This window comes from Solenopsis invicta, chromosome 6 (assembly GCF_016802725.1).
Source record: "Solenopsis invicta isolate M01_SB chromosome 6, UNIL_Sinv_3.0, whole genome shotgun sequence".
Lineage (NCBI taxonomy): Eukaryota > Metazoa > Arthropoda > Insecta > Hymenoptera > Formicidae > Solenopsis > Solenopsis invicta.
Window position 1 is genome coordinate 13553248 of NC_052669.1, and position 24165 is coordinate 13577412.

General features: G+C 37.7%; 1 protein-coding gene across 6 annotated transcripts in view; it reads left to right on the forward strand.

Moving 5' to 3' along the window:
* LOC105198920 (solute carrier family 35 member F6) overlaps positions 1-24165 on the forward strand; it is a 115785-nt gene that overhangs the window by 87952 nt on the left and 3668 nt on the right. For 3 of the 6 annotated variants that reach the window (XM_039451303.1, XM_039451304.1, XM_026140483.2), the window contains 3 exons: positions 471-555; positions 658-816; positions 888-1042. In XM_039451303.1, coding sequence (XP_039307237.1) covers positions 471-555; positions 658-816; positions 888-1042 — 399 coding nt within the window. Of the gene's footprint in view, positions 1-470; positions 556-657; positions 817-887; positions 1043-1638; positions 2537-4592; positions 4671-15972; positions 16741-24165 lie in introns of those variants that run through there. The other 3 variants (XR_005575133.1, XM_039451305.1, XM_026140484.2) reach the window with 3 other exon arrangements.

Here is a 24165-nt window from a genome sequence, read left to right on the forward strand (position 1 = left end):
GTCTGTAAATAGTTGTAAAAGCATATGAAATATAATCTATTTAGCCAAGAAAATACAAGGATTACTACTAAAAGAAGTGAAAAATATATTTTATTTTAATATTTTATATAAAATTTAATATTTTAATATTTTATATAAAATTTAAAGGAACTTGCGGCTTATTTTACGAGTTTGGTAAATACGAGACAAATCACATTTTTACAATAAAACATATAGTAATAAAATGACATAAGACAAAATTTCATCACTATTATATTGCGTTTTACGCCTATTATTTTTAATTTTTTCTACGATATTACGTCGGAGCTTTTGGCCGACTATTCAGGAGCCGTAAGTGGTTGTTTGACTATTTAGTCGGTATAATTCACGATTTTAATATTTTCTTAAGCGCGCTGAAATTTTTGAGTAATACGCCCCCTTAATGTAAAATAAAAGTTCATAAAATAATTTTTAAGTTTTAAATACATAAGGTAATAACAGCTGTTCAAATGGTTGTCGAGGAGAAGTATATGGGACAGCAAGATATTCCTGCGTTACAAGCAATTGGATGGGAGGGTTAGTAGTTTTTAACATTTTTAAATATAAAATTTATTAATATTGATGTTTGATATTAATTGATTAATTATTTTTATTTCATTACGATATATATTTTTCTAGGTATCTTTGGATTTATTGGTATTTCTATCATTATGATCCCATTCAATTACATTACTGCACCACCACCTTTTGCGGATAATTCACGTGGTACACTTGAAGCTACTGAAGAAGCTTTCATTCAAATAGGAAGCAATAACAAATTATTGATAGCTGTTATCGGTCAGTTCATCATGTTACCTTTTAATTTTTTTTTTCAGTTTTTATCATAACTCTATTATTTGGTATTGCAGGTATAGCATTTAGTATTGCTTTTTTTAATTTTGCTGGTATTAGCGTTACTAAGGAAATGAGTGCTACGACGAGAATGATCTTAGACAGTGTTCGTACAATTGTGATATGGATCTTTTCTTTAACATTTCGATGGCAAGCTTTCCATTATATGCAGGTACGAATTAGCAAAAAAATAATAATGTATGTAGGATCTTTAGATGGCGCAATAATAACGAGATATTGTTTTGTAACGTAACGTGTATTTTTAATGTGTCAAGAGAAAAGTAATCCAAATCTATCTCACTTTCTTGTTGATTAAAGTCATCTTTAAGTTCGTCAAATGTTCGCGCTTGCTTGCTTCTTGTTGTCAAGACGCACAACGTACGCGTAATCGCTAGTTCTAAATCTTTACGCGGTAAAGAGAATTTGTAGCGCACTGCGTCGCCACACGCACCCGCGTCAACATGGGTTCCTTAGATCCCACAACTCGCCCGTCCTGATTGAGTATCAGCCCCTGATATCTAGTTTTATTTTCGCTTAAGTAAGATGCATCATCACTATCACTTACATCAGACTCGATTAAAACCCATGGTTTTATATTATCTGTCGCAGTGGTTGTAGATAGAACTCCTTCATGCTCTCCTATCTTAGTTACACTATAACGATCCGGTCCTTTAGTGAATACAATTTTATATGGGCCTAAATACTTGGCGCACAATTTATTTCTTGTCATAATTTGGGTACGTTTTATTACAGTTATCTTTCTTGTAGATTGCAGGAGAATGTATAATATTTGCCGGGACCGAAAGTGATAAACTATAATATTCTGATAAGATTCTGTATTATATGTATAATAAAAGAAACAAAAACGTACATGTACTCACAAGTCCAAATTAATGACTAAGAGTGAGAATAATGAGTGCTTGCACACGAAGGGCGGGAAGCGAGCGAGAGATGCGGAGAGCGCTACAAAATATTAACTTAAGACTAGTAACTTTCAATGCTTGGAACTATACGCACAGATTAGGTTAAGTTTCTGAATTAGTTTGCGTTCATAATTGCACCAAAAAAAAAAACAAACAAAAAAAGAACACGCAGAATTTGTTATAATTAATACTTGCACTATTTAAGTGTACTTTGCTGAAAAAGGGCAAATTAAAACCGATTAATTTGGATTAAAATCTAATCTATTTTAATCTATTGTAATCCGTTTTAATAGATGTAATCCATTGCCTAGATTGAAAGATAATACGTTTTAATGCTGAATGAATTGTAAATGTTTATAATACATTATACAACGATTAGTTTTAATTTGAAATAATTCTTTTCGAATACATATTTTTGTTAATTTAGATGAATCCGAATAAGTAGCTGAATAAGAATCCGTTTGAATCTGTGGCAGTTTCTAATCATATTTAATTACCAAAATACGGATCAAATATAATCAGTATAAATGCTGTTGAATATATTTACGATTTAATCCATTGTAATAAAAGGGAAAAAATTATTTATTAATACAATGTAATTAGCAATAAGGGAATGTAAAGAAATTTATTTTAATTTTTATTATACGAACCAAATACATTAAAGAATTACATATTAATGAGTACATACAATTTAATTAGCATTTTATAAATAAACTTGTTTGTTCTTGGAAAAAAACATAAAGTTATTTTTTATTTCAGTTTTAATAGAATCGAATTGTGCGCGGAGTTGTAATCCATTTTAAAATGATATTTTTTGATTACGCGTGTGAAACTGAAATAGTTTTGTATAATCTATTTGAATCCAGTATTTTACAAATACGCGCATAAAACTAAAATTGTCTTGTAATCCATTTTAATCAGATATTTGGATTATGCCTGTAAAACTGAAATGTTCTTGTAACTCATTTTATCCGCTATTCCAGGATGTAATCCACTATAAAAATGTTTCATATATAATTATGCATTGTTATACATAACTATATGGGTCATTTAAAAAGTATCCGCGGATTTCTGTCACTAGATGGTGTTGATGGTCATATATCAGGCAACAAATCCGATTGTATCAAACGAACACGCGTCTGAAAGATGACATTTTAGGTTGTATTTTTTGTAAGCAAAGTTTGGTAATTCATCAATCGTGTCGAAAGTTATATTGGTTTGAAAATGAATAAAATTTCTGAAGAAATACGTTATGTGATGCTTTTTTACTACAAAAAAGGCAAAAACGCAGCACAAACATGCAGAAAAATTTTTGAAGTTTACTACTGATGCTGTAAGTGAACGCAGGACGCAGGAGTGGTTTGTTCAATTTTGTTCTGAAAATTTTGATGTTAAAGATTGACCTTGTTTTGGTCGGCCAATCACTGAAAAAATTGATGAAATTTGGCCGAGCAAAACCGGCATGCAAGCTGTCAGGACATAGCCAACGCACTAAGAATCAATTATGTGGCAGTTCGGAATTATTTGAAAAAGGCTGGCTACGCAAAGAAACTTGATGTTTGGGTGCCACATGAATTAACGCAAAGAAATTTGATTGACCGAATTTCCATCAGCGAAACACTACTAAAACGCAACGAAATTGACCCATTTCTGAAACAAATTATCATGGGCGATGAAAAATGGGTAAAATACAAGAATATCGTTTGTAAAAGATCATAGGTGCGGCGAACCATCACAATCGACTTCAAAGCTTATGTTACGCCTTTAAGGAAAGATGGTTAAGGAAAGACCATCTGGAATTTAGGGAAGGCGGGGAAGGACGTAACAGAATCTTAAACTTGTAGTAGCACTATTCGCTATAATTATTGATTTATAAAATAAAACATCTAACAAGAAAGGTTTGCAAACCCGGAAATTCAAAAAAATCTGAAATTTGGTGTACACATAGAGAAGTCCATCTGTAACACAAAAATATTTTTTGTTTGTGCTCAATTTCAGTTTAAGGGGGTGAAACACCCTTTTTTGAAAAAAATCAGTTTTTTTCTTTCCAAGCGAATATTGTCGAAACTATAAGAGATAGAAAAAAATGTTCTGGATAAAAGTTGAATGGCTCCAAGAATACTTTATAACAATAATTTAAAAAAAAATTTTTTGTTATTATTTAACAAAATACCCCCACCACCCAACGTTTTTTTTAATTAAAAAATTTTTTTTTCAGCCAAATTAAAGCTTATTTTTATACGAATCTAATCATATATATTATAATAAAGTGTCATTTTTATGTACCATTCTTGAAAAATAATAAACTCAAAAAAATAAACATATGCATGCTATACGCATTCTGTTCGTGCGCTCGATTTTTTCCGCTCATCACGTATTACGCGAAAGAGCGTTAAAGACAAATGAGTATAGTACAAAGAATATTAAAATAAGAGTTTTTTAATAATAATAATAATTGAAATAATAAAATAATAATGAGTTTTTTGAACTTGACTGCTAAAATCAGTCAAATATCTTTGGCGATGTCAAAGTATGTACGTTATACTTTGTACAATTAAAAACGAGTTATGAATAGAGAAATTAGTATTTTTGCAAAATATTTAATTTTGACTGTAGAACAGTTGATTGCAATGGTCAATGTATTTTATTGACGAATGTTAGGCAGCCCGAAAGTTCAGTAAACTTTTAAAAATATTGTGTGTAAGTAGAATAGTTCACAAAATTATTTTTTGCTTTTACCAAATTACATCTTTAGGAGATGAAATCACTTCTTGAAGAAAATGTACATTTTTTTTTCAGCGAAATAACTACCGAGAATGGTGACACGTATAAGAAAACGTTTAAACGGAAGTTGCATCTCGTTTTCTTTTGCTCTACGTAAGTATAGATAAGAATGAAAATATTCGTGTTGTTCAAGTTACCTCTATCACCAACCCTTAAAATTAATTTTTTATTCTTCGTAAATTTATATGAAAATCTCTACACCCCTTTTTATAATCATTTTTTGTGATATTTCTTATAAATGAAAGAAAAATCAGTATAATTCATTGAATATTTAAAGTCTGTTTAGCAGTTTCATTATTCAAATGGTATCAGAGATATTTAATTATTATTAACATACATTTCACATAGCTTTCAATTATTTAAGCACGACAATATTATATGTATACTGACGACGATATAAAAGATGAAAGTGTTTAAAATAAATCATTGACGAAGCATAATAATAGCAACGTACATTACTTCAATGTTATTTTATTACACTATTATGCAAACTGCACGATAAAAAAGATGAAACTCTACTTTTTAACGTTAAAATATATAATTTTACGTAATTTTATGTAACCATACATATTTGCTTACAGTTGTATATGGAGATAAATATATATTTTTCTTCAGCTTACAAAAGATTGCCAAGAAGGGATCTTACATTAGTTTACAATATTACTCTAAAATCTATGCATCTATTCACACAATTCTACGCTTTCGCTACCTATTCTTTATCTCCCTATTCTCTACCTATATACATTTCTACACGCTTTAAATATTTTACCTTTTACATTTGTAACAATTGTATATGTATAATGATTACAGAAAATTATGTGGAATTATTATGTGTAACTATCATATAGTTTTCATATATATTTATATATAATTATATATGATTACATACAAAATATGCCTACATATATTAAAATATATATAATTATAAGTATGCATTATTTTAAACAACAAATATAATCCGTAATTTTTGTACAATAGTATCTGCGTTTTGTATTAGATAACTCTAGAAGGGTACGATACAAATAAATAAAAGATAAAAATATTTTTTTATCCGGAAAAAAACCATATATATATATATATATATATATATATATATATATATATATAAAATTATAAATAAATGTATATAGAAGTTTTTCCTGTGTAATTTATACTTTTATTGACTTCTATTTATTTATTTGTAACTTGTAAGCAATTGTACATGCTTTGTTGTTTAATTGTATCTTGCAAGAGTTATCTAATACAAAACGCTGATACTATAAAAATTACGGATTATATTTTTTACAATAATGATAATTTTTATAAAAATGTTTGAAACACAAATACTCGTCACACCATGCACAACGCATAAAAGCGGTTTTTCCACAAATACTATTAGGTGTATAAATAAGTTTCCGCCATTTTTTATCAAAAATTGGGCATTTATTGTGAAAGAACGGTACCTAATGTTTTATTCGAAGTATTGTCCATCGCTAGCCACTACTTTTTCCCATCTTTCTGGCAGCATACGGATACCGCCTCGGAAGAATGCTTCATCTTTTGAAGCTATCCACAAATCGACCCAATTTTTTGTATCTTCATATGATGTGAAGTGTTGCTCAAACAGGCCATGCGCCATCGATCGAAACAGGTAGTAATCAGAATGAGCAATGTCTGGTGAATACGGCGGGTGGGGTAAAACTTCCCAATTGAGTGTTTCCAGGTAGGTTTTGACCGGCGCCGCAACATGTGGACGAGCATTATCATGCAGAAGAATAACTTTGTCGTATCTGGAGTAGTAGTGGGCACGTTTTTCCTTGAGTACTCGGCTCAATCTCATCAATTGTGTTCGGTAGAGAGTCCCAGTAATGGTTTCATTCGGTTTGAGCAACTCATAATACACGACTCCAAGCTGATCCCACCAAATACACAACATGAGCTTTTTTCCATGAATGTTCGGCTTGGCTGTCGATGTTGAAGAATGGCCAGGTGGTCCCCATGATTTCTTCTTCTTTGGGTTATTGTAGTGGATCCATTTTTCATCACCAGTGACTATACGATGCAAAAAACCCTTTCGTTTATGCCTGGCAAGCAGCATTTCACATGTGAAAAATCGACGTTCAACGTTTCTCGGCTTCAGTTCATATGGAACCCAGTTTCCTTGTTTTTGGATCATTCCCAATGATTTTAAGTGATGTGAAATTGCTGGTTGAGTCACTCCTAATGTAAGTGCAAGTGCTTCTTGCGTTTGGCACGAATCTTCATCTAATAATGTTTCCAATTCCGCGTGTCCTACACTTTCGGCTTTCCGTTACGTTCTTTGTCTTCGACGTCAAATTCACCGTTCTTAAACTTGTGAAACCACTCACGGCAACTTCTCTCACTTAAGGCAACCTCACCATATGCTTCTACAAGCAATCGATCCGCCTCGGCTGCAGATTTCTTCAAATTAAAGAAGTAAATCAAAAGCTCCCGCAAATGACGCTTATTCGGTTCAAAACTCGACATTTTCGCACGAAGAAAGATATATGATGCTGATACAAAATCGCTAATATTTTAAGGTTATGTTGTTGCCAGATGTCCAACCTTACGATACAACGTTTTACAACAGACAATTTCAACCATAATATACTAGTGGCGCCATTTTTTGTGAAACGGCGGAAACTTATTTATATTCTTAATACATTTAGGTATATTCTTTTTCAGTTTAAAATAACAAAATTCTACGGGATTTTGAAAATGTTCAGAACGCGTTTCTAAATATCCGCTTTTATACCACGAATATTTGAAAAGATTTTTGAATCTAGGAGAAGAAAACTGATTATGTGTTAAGGATTGCAATTTAATTATTTTATTACGGGAGTACAAATTAATATCTTCCTCTTGAAGAATTATATTATCCGACAATGTTCGCACAAAATTTTTCCAAATTTGGTATCCGAAGGCGTCTAAGGGTTGAATGATATCTATTGTCTTTTTGGGAATAGTGAAAAATGTAATTTCTTTACCTTGTGATATATGTTGCTCTAACTGACTCGGACAGTGTCCCGTCCATGAGTCAAGTAAAAGTATGCTTTTACGACCAGTATTCGGTAGATATATTTCGATGAACCAAGTTTTGAAATGTTCTGCAGTAAGTTTTCCTGATTTGGAAGCCTGATTGCATGTGTTAACTGGACGAAATAGAGTTTCTTTCACCCTTGGTCCAAATGTTCCTGTAGATTCCTTCAAAGCGATGTACAGTGGTGAAAGAAGATTTCCATTTGCCGAAATAAGTGGCATAATGGTATAACTATGTGTTGTTGAATATATACTTTGAACTGATGCCGTAATTATTTTCTCTCCTGATTTTGCTAATGTCCGCCCAGAATGTATTTCAAGATTGAAGCCACTTTCGTCTGCGTTATAAACTTCTTTTGGTCTTACAGCTGGGATGTTAGCTTTTATAATTGTAACAAATTCTTTTGCGACATTTTGTATATTGTCTCTATCTTTAAATATAAATTGCGTTTGGAATGCGGTGATTTTTCGAGAAACAATTTGGTGTACTTTTTTAAACTTCCAAATCCACGATTTACTTGCCCTGAATTCGGGTAGATCCACTTGTTTCTTTGCTTTCAAGGCCCATAATCTTAAATTCATATCATGAATGATAGATTTTCTGTCACAAGCTTCTTGAAATTTGTGCAGTACATAAATGCAAATTTATCTGCATTTGTTCCACCTTTTGCTATACTTGTTTTCCACTTGTATAGTTGCTGATAAGATTTAATCTTGCGGAACTTGTGTTGTACTGCACGTAAAGTTCTACAGGCCTTTTCTCCATTTTTCCAAAACTCCACAGCATTTCTCTTATAACTGTAGTCGACTACGCCTCCTTCATCATCAACAATGCACTGTTCAAGTTCGACACTGCCTTCATCTTCTTCTTTTTTTTCATAATAATAATATATATAATTTGTATATATATATATAATTTGTGCGTAATGTATTCTACAATTTGTGGTATGTGGCTCCGATGGATCGTCAAAATCAAGCACATAATCATGAACTGTTAATATTACTGAACGTGTGTCCTGAGCTTTTTGTAAAATACTTTTAATTTTGTCATGTATTTCAATTTTTATTGGTGTTATAAGTGTTTGTGTTATACTCTCAATTTGAAACGTAGTAGCTAACATGTTTATTACATTTGCTACATTAAACGGTGTCATTTTAAAGAAATTTCTGTCAAGTAATGATTACTACATTTCAACAGAATAACTTGTTGCAAATGAATCTGGAAATGATACTTCCTTTGACATATTTATATCAAAAGACGCAATTACATGAATTTATTTACAGCGCGAATAGATTTGGCGCAAATAGCTTAAACGTTAGAAAATAGATTTCCAAGAAATTTTTTTATCTAATCTTATTTATCGTCTGGTATGCAAAATACAGTCTAGTTATCAATGTGATTGCGTTAGTATACGTTGAAATATAGAGTTTCAGACAATATCTTATTTACCGTCTGGTATGCAAAATTAAGAGGCGCAGTCGCATTTCGCGCCAAATGACACGCAAAGCGAAAACAGACCGAGTTTGTTTTTAATTTAGACATCAAGGTGATTCTACGTTATTAAACGTTAGAAAATAGAGTTCCAGGAAAAATTTTATTTATCGTACATAATAATGTAATAAAATAGCATAATAGTTCATAAATAAACGTTATTTTGCAAAAATACTAATTTCTCTATTCATAACTCGTTTTTAATTGTACAAAGTATAACGTACATACTTTGACATCGCCAAAGATATTTGACTGATTTTAGCAGTCAAATTCAAAAAACTCATTATTATTTTATTATTTTAATTATTATTATTATTAAAAAACTCTTATTTTAATATTCTTTGTACTATACTCATTTGTCTTTAACGCTCTTTCGCGTAATATGCAATGAGCGGGAAAAATCGAGCGCACGAACAGAGTGCGTATAGCATGCATATATAAGAAGTTTATTATTTTTCAAGAATGGTACATAAAAATGACACTTTATTATAATATATATGGTTAAATTCGTGTAAAAATAAACTTTAATTTGGCTGAAAAAAATTTTTAAAATTAAAAAAGATGTTGAGTGGGGGGGGGGTATTTTGTTAAACAATAACAAAAAAAAATTTTTTTAATTTATTGTTGTAAAGCACTCTTCGAACCACTTAACTTTTATTTAGAACATTTTTTTCTATCTCTTATAGTTTCGACAATATTCGCTTGGAAAGAAAAAAACCGATTTTTTTCAAAAGGGTGTTTTACTCCCTTAAACTGAAATTGGGCACAAACAAAAAATATCTTTGTGTTACGGATGGACTCCTCTATGTGTACAACAAATTTCAGATTCTTTTGAATTTCCGCAACTTTTGAAGTTCGCAAATCTTCTTTGTAAGCCAATGTGCAGTGATGCTACGCCATCGCGCCTAGCTCGTAGGCAACAGCGCGCGGCGGGACAGGTAACGCGTCGTTGTTTGAATTTGCACGGCGCGACGGTCTGAATTCGCCTCACCGCGTGTACATACACTGCAAAAATCAAATGTGTTATTTTAGCTGAAGCTTCTCCTTACACATTTGATAAATAACACATTTGATTTTTGCAGTGTATGTACACGCGGTACGGCGGATTCAGATCGTCGCGCCGTGCAAATTCAAACAACGACGCGTCAACTGTCCCGCCGCGCGCCGTTGCCTACAAGCTAGGCGCGATGGCATGGTGTCACCGCACAGTGGCTTAGACGTTTTATTTTATGACTTGATAGTTATTGCAAATATCGCAAAATAGTATAAGACTTTTGTCCTTTTCCATCTCCTCTATATTCTCAAAGCGGTAAGTTTCTTAGTTCTCGAACACCCTGTATGTATATATATATATACATACAGGGTGTCCGGGAACTAAGAAACTTACCGCTTTGAGAATATAGAGGAGATATAGAGGAGATATATATATATATCGATGCTCACTTGTGCTGTGAGCGTGTATATATATTGCGACCGCACTCACGAGCGTGGTGCAACTACGTTAACTGCTCGTGACGCTAGTTAGGCAGCCACGGTAATCGCGAAGTCGCTCACATCAAAAGCGCGAAGTTAGTCGGTACGATTGGGCGCCAGGCACGAGCGAGCGTGCCACTCTTAGATCGGAACGTGACCGATCTCTCGATTCATGCCGGAAAAAGAAACGCGAAAATACTCTACTTCGTCACGGGCAATAACGGGCTCTTTTAACCGGTAGCTCAGCCACGGAATTGGCAGAGGGGGTGGTTCGCGGCGGGCGGGGAGGTAGAGGAGAGCGAGGGAACTTAAAGAAAACACTTCGATCTCATAGAGAATTGGACAATGTATTTCCGAGATCTAGCACTACTCGCATGGCCTCGCGACGATGTCTCGCGACTCGGGCGCGGTCGGAAAATATTACGCGGTCGTCGGTACGAGCTCACCGAACGGAGAGAGTCACAATTCCATTCTGAGCAGCGGCAGACAAACACCGTGCACTCTCGCCACTCTACACACGCACTCTCAGTTCACGCAAAATTATGGCGATTCGGCACGAAGCAAGCGTTCAGAAGTACGCTGAACAAAACGGACATCGCCCAACAAAAACGCATACATACGCTACTACAGACGACATACAAGAATGTATCACCATTAACGCGACTTGGCTGTGGCGTCGGCGACGCTCTCAATAAAGGGAACCGAACGAATCCCGACGCGACTTAATCGGATGAGGCGCACGGCGGCCGAGCACGCGGACAGCACGCGATCACTGGCGTGTTCCCGGCGGAGGATTTTACGGCGAACGATAACTCTAACGGCAGCTACCGCGCGCGCGACTCATCCGACCGGCGAAATCGGTGGCTTTACACAAAAATCGTTCGTCTCACCACGACGCTGGTCTGGCTCGCAAATCGTCCTCTCACGGGGATGTGGCACGTCCTCGGCTCCCGTCGTCTCGGCTCGTGGCAGCGCACTCGCGACGATCCACAGCGAAGTGATCGATAGCGCGAGGAAATTCGGCAGGCGGCACGCAGGATCTCTCGCCCCCACGCACGGGGATTCGTCGCGCCGCGCTATTGGTTCCGCCTTATAACGCGGTCCTCGCGACCCTCTAGTCAGGCTGTCGCGCCGCGGCGCGCAATTCGAGGTAGGTCGGTGTCTTCGGGCAGCTTGCGACTCTTCCCGTGGTTTTCCCGAGGCCGGATGGCTATCCCTACGGACTCTTCGACGTCCGGTGCCCCCGCGCTCGGGACCACGTCCGGAACTTTCCCTCGCAGCTCCTCGTTCGGAGTCTCCTACGCGATGATCTGCGTGGAGTGTCGACATCTCCTACGCCGGACCTTCCCTCTTTGCGTCCTGCAATTTCAGCGGCCTTACTGTTGCGTACAGGCGCGACGGTAGAGATAACGTAATTAAATGAAGAGAGATCATCTGTCGTGCGCGCTACTGTGATCCTGCGCACGGTCCGGAAGGTCTCCAGTGGCGGCAGCCTCCTCCTTCTAGTCTGCTCGCCGGGTGAGATTTTGTCGATACAAAAATTGAATATCCGCTAGCCGCCGATCCGCAAGACGTCGCTAAAATTAACGGACGGACACACGCACACAAAACAAAAACGCGGAATTGTAAGCGCACTCGCCGACACGTCCGTCTTCGAGCCGAGAGGACGTAAAGCCGCAGCGTGCGCTCCTCGTTCGGATCTTACGATCCTTGTGACGGACAGCCAAACGGGATGTCACGTCACAATATACGAGGTGTGTTCAAAAAGTATCGCGAATTTTGTGTTTTTTCAAAAATTATTTATTTATTCATGAATATCTATTTTGTCCCCTTCAAAGTAATCCCCATGAGATATTATACACTTGTGCCAACGGTTTTTCCAATCTTCGAAGCACTTCAAAAAATCATTTTTTTTCATCTTGTTCAGCTCCTCCTTCGATGCCGTCTTTATCTCGTCAAGCGTAGCGTAACGTCGTCCTTTCATGGGCCTCTTCAGTTTAGGGAACAAGAAAAAGGCACAGGGGGCCAGATCTGGGGAATACGGTGGCTGCGGCATCATTAGTGTGTTGTTTTTGGCCAAAAAGTCGCGCACAAGCAACGATGTGTGAGCAGGGGCGTTATCGTGGTGCAAAAGCCAATTTTTGTTCTTCCACAAATCCGGGCGTTTCTGGCGGATTGCTTCGCGCAAATTGCGCATAACTTGCAGGTAATATTCCTTATTGACCGTTCTACCCTGTGGCAAGAACTCATGATGCACCACGCCCCTGCAATCGAAGAAAACTGTCAGCAAAACTTTCACATTCGACCGAACTTGGCGCGCTTTTTTCGGTCTTGGTTCGTGCGGCAGCTTCCATTGAGATGATTGAGCTTTGGTTTCCACGTCATAACCATAAACCCACGATTCGTCACCAGTTATGACCCTCTGGAGCAAATTTGGGTCGTCGCGGACAGAGTCCAACATCTCATTAGCAATGTTCATGCGATGGTGTTTTTGGTCGCAATTGAGCAATTTTGGTACGAATTTCGCGGCGACCCGTCTCATGCCCAAATCATTGATAAAAATCGAATGGCACGAGCCAATCGATATGTTTAGGTCCTCAGCAACTTCTCTAACGGTGATTCGACGATTGGCCAATAACATTTTCTCCACTTCATTAATTTTTTCGTCTGTTGTTGAAGTGCTCGGGCGTCTGGCACGCTCTTCGTCGTTCACATCTTCTCGGCCTTCTGAGAACATTTTGTACCACCGATAAACGTTGCTTCGGTCCAAGGTAGCTTCTCCGTATGCCACAGTCAACATTCGGAATGCATCCGCGCACTTAATTTCGTTTTTCACACAAAATTTGATACAGGTTCTTTGATCCATTTTTTTGAATAGGTAAAAATCGAAGACGATCCAAAACACGTGCAAGCAAAGCAGCTGTCAACAATTAAGTGAACATTCAAAATGGCCGAGCTTGTCGGCATAAGTAAGAGACATGAGTACCAACATAACGCCACAAAAAGATCGAAATTCGAATATACGTAACCCGCGAAAATTCCAAATTCGCGATACTTTTTGAACACACCTCGTATATTGTGACAGTGTTTTTACGCACCTGACACACCATGAGCGGTGACGACACGACCATCCAGCAGCTCCCCGCTAAGTCGGTAGAGGCGCGGTCGGTGCTGGCAGGTGGTGATCGGGGGGTGGGGGGGCGAGGGAGAATCGTAAAATAACGAGGTAAGAATTAACAAAGGGAATAACAACGTATATTTGGAGTTTTTGTGTTAATAAACTACAAAACCTCGCACGCGGTTCACCAGCGTGCGGAATGCGGTACAGATTCGCGGAATGTTACTCGAAGCGGCTTAGTAATCGGATGGTATCGTACAGCAGTCACAAGCGTAACGATCGGCGAGGCGGTCGCCGCGGGAGAAAGTGCACACATCAAGGCGGAATTCCGCGAAGCGAGTCATGCACACGCGAGCCGAAAGATCTCGCGTTTTTTCTCACTGCTACTACCGTAACTGAGCTACATTTAACCCGCGAAATCAAACAAAACTCACACACGTACAATTACATGAACTTACGACACAACGACGGCTTGGCTGTGGCGATACAGGCGCGAATACCGAAACTAAAGAAACTGCATTAATACGACGGGATCGGGCGAGCAACGTCGTGGCTGTAACAACGGCTACGCTTACGATATTACACGCGAGTACGAGACCGTACGAAGTGGACTCTACTTATTCCTGTCAGTCGCGAGGTCACTCGTCCTTGATCGCGAAATCGGTGACTTTACAATACTTTAGTTGCGGTTGTCTCACCCTTCGCCGCGACACGGAACCTCTTTCTGTGTCCCCTCATGAGTTAGCCTCTGGTGTTCTGCTCTCCGGCTCGGGACACGCTCACAGCACAAGTGAGCATCGATCCTCGATCCTGCGGGAGACCCGCGGTGTCGCGTTCCACTTATCGCCGCTGCCGCTTCCGCATTGGCTGTTATCAGGCGGCTAGATCTTGGCGGTGTGCGTATTATTCTATCGTTCTGCGCTTCTGACGTTGATAGCGCGCGAGGCCCAAATTCGACAGGTGATTCTCGACTTCCCCGGGAACTGATATCGGCTGGCCTTATCTCCGGTGGGGGATGGCCGCCGCCTCAGGCCCGTGATGCCTCTTCTGCACGGTTCTCGATCTCGCCTCGTTCTCGTTTTTGCCTTTTAGCTTCGCACAACTTCTGCCTGCGGAATCGTAACTTTGCCGTTCCTGAAAAATTAACTCCCGACAGACAAGGTTTCTGTTCGGCGGCAAACGAAAGGGACAGTGTGAGCGGTACAAACTGCAAGCCCCCGCGTCTCGGGGTGCTCTGTAAATCCCTCGGCGATGTTCCTGGATTCTTGCTTCCTTCCCGGTGCCTCTAGGTGGACGAGACGTTTTACCCGTACAAGATGTTTTCCCTCAGTCACCGTCTCTCTCCTCGACGGACCTATTGCTTACTTAAACTTAATAGTGAACGCATGGACGGCACAGAGACGAACACACACACTTAAACGGTCGCGCCAACGGAATCGCGTCTGCTTCCGAGCCGGAAGAACGCAGCATCCGTGTCGCGCTTCGCGGTCAGCCCATACGGCCCTTGACGGACAACAAACGCAAGTTGCACCGTCACAATATATATATGTACACATGGTGTCCCGTCACGCTTCATAAATATTTCTTGGAGCGAAAGAGGATGGTATTTTGAACTAAAAGTTCCTTTGCCAATTTTGGCTTAGATTATTATTTACCGAGTTAAAGTCATTATTAACAGTTAAAGTTGATCAATCAGATTGCACGTAGCCGAAGCGCCCAGAAGCGTAGCGTGCCGTGGGACTCCTTGCGCTTACTGTAAATATTCTTCCGATTATTGTGAATGAATCAAAGAATGATTTTTTATTGCATTTTTTCGCGAAAAAAGCTAACGATTTTGTAATAAAACTTCAAGAGAATTTTAGATTCTTTGGATGAAATTTTTCACTTGTCAAAAAAAATATACACATGAAAGAATTTCGGCTTTATAACCGAATACATACCTGCAAAGGAATTAAAAACCTCTCGTTCAATTACCATTTTGTATCCGCTTTTTTTACTAGTTTTAAGTTTAAACAATTTGAAAATTTAGATACGTTGCTTTTATATGTTATTCATTACAAATAACATATATTATTATTATTATTACTTATTTTTTATTTCAAAGATTATTACTTAAATTAAAATTCCCTTAAAATTAAATTTAAATTAATGTTTAAAATGTAATATTAAATTAAATTTTCTATTTAAAAAATTTACTTACTGTATCAATATTATCAAAATAAATAAAAATAAATAAAAATTTTTATAAAAAAAAAATTATTATTCATCTTCAGGAGCAAACCCGGGTTTTACGATTATGAAGCAAGCACCTAACTCACGGAGCCAACTGCACTGGTTGGAAGTACAGTTATCGGGAAGGTTCATATGGCGCGCTTCGGATATGGCCAATTTTTACAAATTTATTACTCTAAAACTAAGGCCTATTCAATCAAACACTGGGAGACGTAAACTTTTTTTTGTCTCCAGAATAATTTAAAAAATTAGGCTTAAAATCCTAGGGTGAATCACCTGATTTTCTCTTTGTAAAGTTTATTATGTATTTATACTGGGAATTAGTTGAACTAATATTGCTGTAATAAAGGTTTTTACTACCGAGGCTATTTTTTTTTGCCATGAAATCTGGGACATTGACTGTATTTGGTACTATGAATGAATTATGCCTGATTTTACCCTTTTTGAGTGTTTTCGTTTTCTCGATTTACATCTGGGACATGAACGTTTATCAAACGTTTGGTAATTTTTTTTACCGTTAAGATAGAATACTTACCGCAGTAATTATTTAGTATAGGGTACCTAGCTCCGATCATCTTGACAATGACATATATTGTCCAGGTTATCATCCTGAATGATTTCGGAAGATTTTAGTCAGTTCTTGTTATTTATTAAAAAGTTATTAACAAATAAATTTGACAACGTAAATGTGTATTTCACAAGAAAGTAAATTTACTCGAAGTCTGTTGCGTGGAAAGTAAGTGCTTAGGCAAGGGAGGGGCGGAATTTTTTTTGTATTTAAACGGCAATTTTAATACCATGATCATATAGATAAATTTTTTCAAATAATAGTTATATTCTATCCTATTAATAATGATGATGTTACAACAAATAGTAAAGATGAATAAAATTATAACGTTAAAATAAACATTATATTGTTAATCTTATTTTGTAAATAACTTTTTAATAAATTACAAACACTAACTAAAACCTTCTGAAAGTCACTTAGGATAATGACTTTGACAACATATGTCATGGTCAAGATGATCGAAGTTGGGTACCTTATATTAAATAATTACTCTCGTCCAGGGACGGCGCAACAATATAGGCAAACTAGGCGATCGCCTAGGGCGGAAAAACTTGGGCGGGCGGCATTTGTGATTGTTCCGGTTCGAAAGCGTCACATGATACCATATAATACCAATCGAACATTAATACATTGTCGTTATTGATAACAGTGACGTCTAAAAAGTTGATTTTATATATATTAATTATGTAATATCCTAAGATTTCTAAGATAAAATTTAACAGGATTTATTTATCGCAGTGATACAAATCATGAAAGAAATTTAGAAATCTTGTAAAACGCAAAGAAGTTTGGCTAGTTTTTATGTCAAGTATATTTAATATTTTTGTGTTTTGCATATATGTATGTACATGTACGTGTGTTTAATTATTCCTTAATTATTGTTACATTATTATTACCCGAATCGGTATATAAAGATTATGTCTAGTAGTGAGGATGTACAGAGATGTATTTTAGGGGCGATACTCGTTCTACAAGCGCGGGGGGAACACAGTCTAAATCTCGACCGCGTGCTTCCTGCTCCAATTCCTCAGACGGAGAGTGCTCCGATCCGCACGCATACGCGCGCACGTCTCTCTTTACCACAGCGCCACGTAGTATGAACATACGCGTGGCGCTCATACTTTCGCGCTTCTGTTATGAATTTACCATATACATAACAATTATATTTAAAATGTGTATTGCGTGCTCTGAGAGGGGGGGGGGGGGCACATATTATTCATTCGCCTAGGGCGTCAATTCTTCTTGCGCCGGCACTGCTCTTGTCGCTTCTGAGGATTCTTGGCTTACTAACCTGCTGACGATACACGTCTTTACAGTTTTTTATTTGCATGGTCTGTGACTTAAACTTAGACATTGCCTTAATTCTTTTGATGTTTTTTATATAACCTTAAAGTCAAGCAATATTTTTACTTTATGGGTTTTTCTAATTTTATTATTCTATGAGACTGTTGAAATTCTCGTCTCAACTTGTTGATCTTCTTTGATATTGTCAATTCTTTGTCCCATCATAAGTTAGATATTTTGAATTTGCATGTTCTTTGTATAGACACCTCGTAAGGTTCTAAAATTACCTCTTGGAATGTTTTATTTTCTCGACTTCTTCAGCAGAATCCAGGTCTAGGGCCTCTAGTTTTGATCTGAGTAGATCTTTCAAGCTTTCTGTGAAATGATCCAAATTAGCTCAATTTGTATCAAATATTGCGTTGTTATTATAGCGAATTTCTTTTGACACTCTTAGTTTGATATTTTAGTCTGGTATGATAAGTTGTGCTTACTGGTAGTTCAATTGTTTTTCACTTTCCATTCTTCAACAAACTCACTCATGGCAGGCGACACCAGAATTACATTAATGTAGGATAAACCCCTTGCCGCCCTGTACACTGAGAAGCACAAAGATTGCAACATTTTTCTGAGTTTTGGAATGCAGTCTTATTATCAAGCGATTAGTTCTTACTTATGGATCTAACTAGAGAATCTCTAGGAGAGAGAATCGCCAAGAAGGGTGACTGACTTTGTGATTGGCTGGCATCAATATGCAGATTTTCCACTGTGTTGACATTGGCACTGTCTTGCACGCGTCACGCGAACCATCGATGGTTCCTTGCGACGAAGCCCGTTAACACATTGACGTCATAATGCAAAATTTGCACATTAATGCCAGCCAATCACAGGGTTACGTAACCCTTCTTGGCGATTCTCTCTTCTAGAGGTTTTCTAGATCTAACCAGTTACGTTTATTCGCTCTATAAACAAAGCTGAGTTCCAAAATTGATGGAAAAAAGTGTTGTAACTTTTTTACTTCTCAGTGTACATTAGCCCGTGACTAGCATCATTTATGGCTATTATGCCATTTACGTGAATAAGTGCCTCAAACTTCTCTCCTTTCTTATCCGTCTTCTGAGGGCTCCACAGTGATGATCTTGCATTGGTATCTAGCACCATTGTCTCTTCCCTTTCAACGTGTAAAGCATCTTTTCAACATGCTCTTCTATATCGTCCCAATGAAAGTAACACGATGACACGTAGAATGAAAGATTGGACATTTATACGCGCGCGCGCGAGAGAGATAAACGCGTGAGCTATCTTTATCTCTCTCATCATTTAAGGAAATCAGACCGCACCTACAGGTCGTATCTCTTTTTACAAGTATTGCGCGGAACGACTCCTCATTCAAGTCGTTGGCATCGCCTGTGATACTGTGCATTCGCTAATCTTATATTTCAATTGTATAAAATAATGTCACTAAATATATTTAACTGAATCGAGAAGCTTTGTCTGTTTCTCTCTAAAGAGCATTTTAACCGAATAAATGGGAAGGTCAGTATGAATCGCGATTCCCGACTTCACTGCGTCCCGATTTTCTCCCTTATCTGTATGCGCGTCTCAGCGTGTCGAAACCGGATCGCTCAGGTAGCTGGTGTCTGCTCGTGTCGCCGTTGCTATGCGAGATACCTCCCCCAGCTCGGCGTCGCATCGGCAGCACCAACGGCTCGGTGATTTTCCCTCGTGGTGTCTCTCTCTTTTCTTCGGCTGCCTTGTCTCTTCTCCTTGTCACTCTCACGAGCGCGGCGGTGTCGGTATTATAATTTGCGTGACGGGCGAAATGAATGTTTACTTTAATTAAAATAATGAGTATATTTATTCGTCACTAGTTTGTCAATCACAAATTTGTTGTCTTAAATTACCCGCACACGTACAATCGCACTCGCTCATTCACATCGCGCGTCTCCCTCGCATAGTCGCGGCGATGTCGTCTCTCGAATAACAAAATTTCTTCGCGACTGATCGCTTTACGCGTCGCGGAATAAGGAAAATAAAATAAAGGTGCTCGGAACTCGCGGTACTCGCGAACTTATTCGCTGTACGCCTCTAATCATTTCTTGCGCGAGATGATGCAATCATGATGCAATCCATGCATCCGCGGTCGCGGTCCGACCGTACACTTTGTCGTCGAAATCCCGAGTGCCGTTGCTAACGGCAGTGTCAAGCGAGTGGACCCGCGGGGTCCCCACTTAGCGTACCCCCACTCTGCGTATCGCAATTATGGAAGGGTCCTATGGTGCCGCCCGCTCGGTGGTTCATTAAATCGCTGGTAATTGAATTTACCAGCGACCTTTTTAAATTTGCGAGTTTCCGTGGTTATTGTATAAAACTGTTTAATGGTTCATACACGCATGCAAACACACTCGACTTAAAATCTAAGGTCCTATACTAAAGCGGATGCCCAAAATAATGAAAGAAATAAAAAATAAAATTTAAAATAAAATGTAAATATTGATATGCGATTCGTACGCGATGGCTTTCCGCTAAACGATTAATTGTAACTTAAGTACTAGCTTTTTACAAAGAATCCGCGGGTGTCGCGGACGGTTCCGCGGTGTTCTCACGGACAGTATCGCGTGGCTCGTCGCTGGTCTGCATCGCCGTTGCCTCCTGGACGTCGGGCAAGTCGGTCGTCAGCGTCTCGACGGCTCTGTTAATCTCTATGTCAGTCGTCGTTGTTTTTGGGTTTGGCGCGCTTCCGCGCTCGTTTTCATGGCATCTCTCCATAAGGACGCGTGGTTGCTGCACGGCCGCGAGTACCTGTGACGGTGCCTGTAATTTATAATTTGTTGACCGGCCAGATTTTAGTGGCGGTTGTAAGGTTATCATACAATAACTCCTGCAATTGCCGGTCTTCGCATTTTTGTGGTCTACCAGAGCGCTCACTGTCTTTCACATTGAAATCACCACTTTTAAATTGTCGAAACCATATCTCACATGTTCTAATCGATGGAGCGTATTCACCATATGTTTCTACCAGCAAACGATGACTTTCAACAGCCTTTTTTTTTGAATAAATAGAAAAAGCAATGCGTGCCGCAAATGTTGTTTTTCAGGCACAAAACTTGACATGATCACTGAACAATAAAACAAAGACGCTAGTTTTTGACGGACTCAACTTGTCTGTGTTTGTAGTTCTATGTCAGACGAATAAAATGACGTATGTGTCAAATTAATACGCTGCGTACTTTTCGCTGGCGCAATCTCTTAGTGAAACCGGAAAGAACTTATGCATACACTTGGTATACGGGGTCACAAAATCAGTTTCACGGAAACGTTTGCCTTCACTCTCCGGATGGCCAGAAACAACTGAGTTCGTTAGCTGACTCCCTCAACTACCATTCCCAACCAGTCCAAGCATGCTCTAACGTATAATTGCGTAAAAAAAATCACTGACATTACTTCCGAACGCACCATGTAACTTTCATAAAAAAAATATCCCTTAATTCCAATTTATGGTGCGTGACAATGGGATACATAGCTGAAGGGAAGCTCAGTCTTTAGCAATCACTTCAGGGCACTGGCTGACTCACAGGTTTACTCGGGTAATGGGGCTCTGTCCAGGTAGACACACTTTTTCGCTGTATTTGTTGGATTTACATAAAGACGTCAATAAAACTTTCAAATAAAAATTAATCAAACGCAGTCGTATCGCAAATCGTATCTGCGGGTTCAGAATGATGGTGAGATGCGAAAATCGACATTAAAAGCTAAGATTTTAACTAAATCTCACAAATATATACGAAGTAGAAGAAAGACAAACTAACAATTATTTTCTTGATCTTATCTGAACTGATGACAAGAAGGCTGATAACAAAGCCTCAACTTTTTTAAAACCCTAATAAGATGGATGTCACGATATAGCTAAACATGGGCAGATCAGTTTAGCTATCTATTTTAGTTACCAGGAAGGTCTGTCAGCTTACAAGAGCAAAACGACTTGATGTCTTGCAGGAACCATATGTCAGAAAACAGAATTTTCTATGGCAAACCACATCTTCTATGAATAAGGCACTGGATTGCGTCAATTCGGGCCTTTGACGTTCTGCTCAGGCCACTTGCGTACATGATCGTCTACAGCGGCTCCGATACCGGCACTCTTGTATTTCCGTATGGTCGTCGGCACCTAATCGCTTCAATGTGATAAGACGGGCGTCTCGATGGCAGCGTGCTTCGCAGCCTTTTTGGTACAGCTCTTGATAGTCGCGTACTCCACAAGAAGCAACGCACTATTTGGCACAGCTCCCAATCAAAGCTGGATGCAATCACGATTCTCGCCGTCCTGCTCTTTGCTTTTAGGCCCACGCCTAGGTGTCGATCACGAGTGTCCTCTCGCCAGTGCCTCGAGCCCACGATATTTCATGCCGAGACCACAACGGCTATTTCCTGCTCTTCTTCTCGCTGCTTACTTTCTTCTACTCTCACGCGCTCATCCCTCCCGTGTTCAGCGCGCTCCCTACTCCTTATTCCTTCTCTATCTCCCTTCCTTCTTCTTTCTCTCCTTGTCTCTATTCATACTTTACTATTCTCGTTTCCTACAGATACCGCTACTTGATTTAATTCGCGTCGTACGCTCTACATATCGCCACAGTATCAGTTTAAAAAAACAAGATTATTTGTTAACCTGAAAATCAGTAATTTTGGCTTCTAGAAAATAGGGAAAAAAATAATAAAAAGGAAAAGAAATTATTTTATGCAAAAAATCAGTATTTTATTTTAGAGATATTATCTAGATTTCTATTTTTTAACACATTAGAACGCGCGAATATGTCCTTGTCAAGCTATTATAAACATGATGCACATTTTTTGCAAAAATGTTTTATAGCACAATAAAGCAATATACATTTTTTAATTTTTACTCGCAAAAACCACAATTTTTTTTTTGTTAACTTACCAACACATGGATAAGTTCTTGTTCAGTGTTTTACATATATGGAAAGTGATACAAAACGAGCATCTTAACTAACAAGGAGTAGGCAAGAACTGTAAAATGCCAAATGAGATGAATCATAGCTCATTCGAAAGGGAGGAACAAGTATATTAAAAGTGTAAATGGTTAGCGTGGGCCTTACTTTTTAAGAAAATTGCAATTAAAATTTAACATTTGGACGTTTGTACGTTAAGTACTGGAATCTTGAACCACTATCTAATAGAGCGTCGTGGCTGAGATGGCTAAGTGCTAGTGTTACATTTTTCCCTCCGTGGCGGACCGGGTTTGAATCTCCACAGCTTCAAATATTTTTTATTTTTTTTTTAACCTTTTGCTATTATATTTTACAATTGCATTATCTTTAGTATTTTATAACTTAATAATAATGTACTTACATATATTAATAAAATTAAGCAACTTTTATTAATAAAAAACTAATAAAAATATTTAATAAATTATTTATTATAATAAAATTATTTATAAAGATTAATAATAAGGCTTTAACGAGCAAATTTATTCCGAAAAATAATGCACTTTAATTTATAACGTTTTATAAATTTATAACATCTTATAATTTATAACTTTTTATAATTTACAACGTCTTATAATTTATAATATTATAGAAACTCTTAAAGTGTATTACTCCTTGTAAGATAATTGTGTCGATTTATATTATACTACTATAATTGTGTGTGTGCATGCGTGCGCGCGCGTAAGCGTGTGTATATGTATAGTCGTGAGCTAAAAGGTTGCAACACATTTTCTTCGATTGTTTTTAAAATGTAGACTTGCTCATAAAACGGCGAACGTCATTGGTTCTTACCTGTGGATCCAACCAATTAAGCATCAAACCATCTACCATCAAAGAAAATGTGTTCCAACCTTTTAGCTCACGACTATACATACAATTACTCGTAAGTTTCAACATGCTTTAATTTTTCTTGTATTTTACGAAAAGCTATCAAAAAGCAAGAACTAAATACCTGATAAAATAAGCCGTAGTTCAAAAATATTTTAAATATACATGGTGCTCCCGGGTTAAATGGCCGAACTTGAAATGTTAATTTACTATCTCAAAACAAAAAAAAAGTTTCTCTGAAAGTTTATTTGCAAATAACGTTTCGTTCAAAAGATATTGATTTCTTAAGGTGGCATATACACCCAGGAGGCAAAAAATGGCAATTTTCTGGAATTTTTTTTGGAAACTGTTGGAGTTACTGAACTGGTTTTTTTTTTAATTAAAAATATACATTTTGAAGAGACTTTATGATTTTTTTATTAAGAAATTGCGCAAAATGACAGTGATATGGTGTCGTTAAGAGGCAGACCTGAAAAAATTGCCCAAAACGGTACCAGCTGCACCTTCGCCAAAAATCAACTGAAACAAAAAATGTTTATGGGATATTAAAATAT